Source organism: Vicia villosa, unplaced genomic scaffold, assembly GCF_029867415.1.
Source record: "Vicia villosa cultivar HV-30 ecotype Madison, WI unplaced genomic scaffold, Vvil1.0 ctg.002512F_1_1, whole genome shotgun sequence".
Lineage (NCBI taxonomy): Eukaryota > Viridiplantae > Streptophyta > Magnoliopsida > Fabales > Fabaceae > Vicia > Vicia villosa.
This window is the reverse complement of record NW_026705954.1, coordinates 42,911-45,786: the sequence shown is the minus strand read 5'-3', so window position 1 is coordinate 45,786 and position 2,876 is coordinate 42,911. Positions and strand designations below refer to the sequence as shown.

General features: G+C 38.5%; 1 protein-coding gene across 1 annotated transcript; it reads left to right on the top strand.

Annotated features, from left to right (window-relative positions):
* Positions 1–326: 326 nt before the first annotated feature.
* Positions 327–2,518, top strand: LOC131639045 (uncharacterized). The gene is made up of 2 exons (XM_058909562.1): positions 327–412; positions 1,942–2,518. The coding sequence occupies exons 1-2, from the start codon at positions 327–329 to the stop codon at positions 2,516–2,518; spliced, it is 663 nt and encodes a 220-aa protein (XP_058765545.1).
* The last annotated feature ends 358 nt before the right edge of the window (positions 2,519–2,876 follow it).

Genomic DNA, 2,876 nt, shown 5'->3' with positions numbered 1-2,876 from the left:
AAGGACATCGAAGTGGTTTGAGTATTCATCCTGGTGCTACTAAGATGTATCAAGATTTGAGGAAATTATATTGGTGTCAAGGTATGAAGAAAGATATAGCGGAATTTGTTTATTCATGTTTTACTTATCAGAAGTCAAAGATTTAACATCAAAAGTCGTCTATTATGATGCAACCGTTATCTATTCCCGAGTGGAAATGGGATAGCATTTCTATGGATTTTGTTTTGGGTTTGCCGAGAACGTCAAGTAATTGTGAAGCGATTTGGGTCATTGTGGATAGATTGACGAAATCTGCTCATTTTATTTCGAGGAGGATGGATTATACGATGGAGAGGCTTGCGAAGCTATACATCGAGAGGGTTGTTTATTTGCATGGTATTCCGTCGAGTATTGTTTCGGATAGAGATCTGAGGTTTACTTAGATATTTTAGGAAGGTTTGCAAAGTACTTTGGGTACTAATTTGCATTTGAGTTCGGCGTATCATCCGCAGACTGATGGTCAAACGAAAAGGACGATCAGTCGCTTGAAGATCTTTGAAGGTCTTGTGTTTTGGAACAAGGAGGAACTTGGGATTGTTTCTTGCGTTTGATTGAGTTTACTTATAACAACAATTTCCATTCGAGTATTGGAATGGCACCTTTTGAAGCTTTGTATGGTAGAAGGTGTAGGACTCTTTTGTGTTGGTATGAATCTGGAGAGAGTGTTGTGATTGGACCCGAGTTAGTTCAACAGATTATGGATAAGATTAAGATGATTCAAGAGAAGATGAAGTCTTCTCAAAGTCATCAGAAGATTTACCATGATAAGAGGAAGAGAGCACTTGAGTTCGAAAAGGATGAACATGTGTTTCTTCGGGTTACGCCAGTAAAGGGTGTTGGTAAGGCTTTGAAATCGCGTAAGTTGACGCCGCGTTTCATTGGTCTGTATCAGATTTCCGAGAGAGTAGGTGAAGTGGCATATCAGATTTCATTTTCGCCGTCACTTTCTAATCTTCATGATGTATTCCATGTGTCTCAATTGAGGAGGTACATTGTGGATCCATCGCATGTTGTTCAATTAGATGATGTTCAAGTAAGGGATAACTTGACGGTTGATACATCACCTATGCGAATTAAGGATCGAGAGGTGAAGAAGCTTTGTGACAAGGAAATTGCTTTGGTGAAAGTAATTTGGTGTGGAGTGGACGATGGAAATATTACTTGGGAACTCGAGGATAAGATGAAAGAATCCTATCCGGAGTTGTTCGTTTGAGGTAATTTTCGAGGACAAAAATATTTTAAGTCGGGGAGAGTTGTAACATCCCAATTTTATTAGCTATTTTATTAAGACAATTTCTTTATCCACCCCTCTGGGGTGAGAACCCCTGCTTAAAACCCCATAATACCCCTGACTTCAGAGACGCAACTCCGAAGTTACCTTTTTTTTTCTTCCTATTTTCTCATAATTCGGAGATGCATCTCCGAAAACACTCATTTTTGGGTGTTTTCGTAAATGCATCTCCGAAAGCACTTATTTTTCAATTTAAACGTTGAATTTAAACTGTTAGGTGTTTTTTCGGAGATGCATCTCCGAAAACACCCTTCATATACCTTTTTCCTCCTTCACTATTTCATTCATTTTCCTCCAAACAAAAACCCAAACCCTCTCCAAAACCTCCATCATTTTCAATCCATTTTTCATCTCCAAATCAAGTTTCAAGTGGTTGATCATACCAAAGAGGGCATGCGAAACTACAATTTGAGGTAAATAATCTTCATTTCAACTTTTATTCCACTACATTGTTGCTGATTTGTTGTTGAAGAAAAATGCGTCAATTCGGAAATGCACTTCCGAAATACACCACCACCTAACAATTTTCGGTAATGCACTTCTGAAATAAGCTCTGATGTAGAATTTTAAAAAACTGTTTTAACAACATTGATGTATTTTGCATATGTTAGGTATGGTGCTAAGCCTAATGAGCCGGTTAACGATGTTAAAACCATTACCGTTGCGGTGGATGTTCGACCACAATTAACAAATGATATGACTTTCGTGTGTCATGAACATTTGCTAGATTGGGTCCGAAATGAAGCTAGTAAACTTGGATTTGGCATTGTGATATTAAGGTCCAACAATGGAAGTAGTAGAAGGAAAGCTTTTGTTGTGTTGAATTGCGAGAGGGGTGGGAAGTATGTACGAACAAACCGGGTGTTAAAATACGATGACACGGGATCGAGAAAGTGCGCGTGTCTGTTTAAGTTGCATGCAACTCGTAGGATTGATGGAATGTGGCATTTTAGCGTCATATGTGGAGTTCATAATCATGCATTGGATACTAATCTACATGGGCATCCAAGTGCGTGTCGGTTGTCTAGTGAAGAGAAGGATGTTATTTCAAAATTATGGACAATCAAAGTTGCACCGAGAAACATCCTTGCGAATTTGAAGCGAAAAACACCAGATAGTGTTTCAAATATCAAGCAAGTATACAATGAACGGTACAATCTTAAAGTTAGGAAAATGGGGCCGAGGTAGGAAATGCAACACCTTTTGAAACTTTTGGGTGATAACCAATACATTTCAAGCTTTAGAATTTGTGAGGACAAAGTTACGGTGTGTAACATATTTTGGACTCATCCCGAAAGTATCAACTTATTCAACACATTTCCAACCGCTCTTATAATTGATTCGACGTACAAGACCAACAAGTATAGGATTCCGCTTCTAGAAATTGTTGGTGGGTTTTGGGAATATGTAAGAATTTGTTGGTTGATCAAAAGAATATGCCTAGTGTCATCATTACCGACCGAGATAATTCTCTGGTGAATACGGTTGGTAGCATCTTCTCGACATCAACCGCATTACTTTATCGGTATCAAATAACATGCAATGT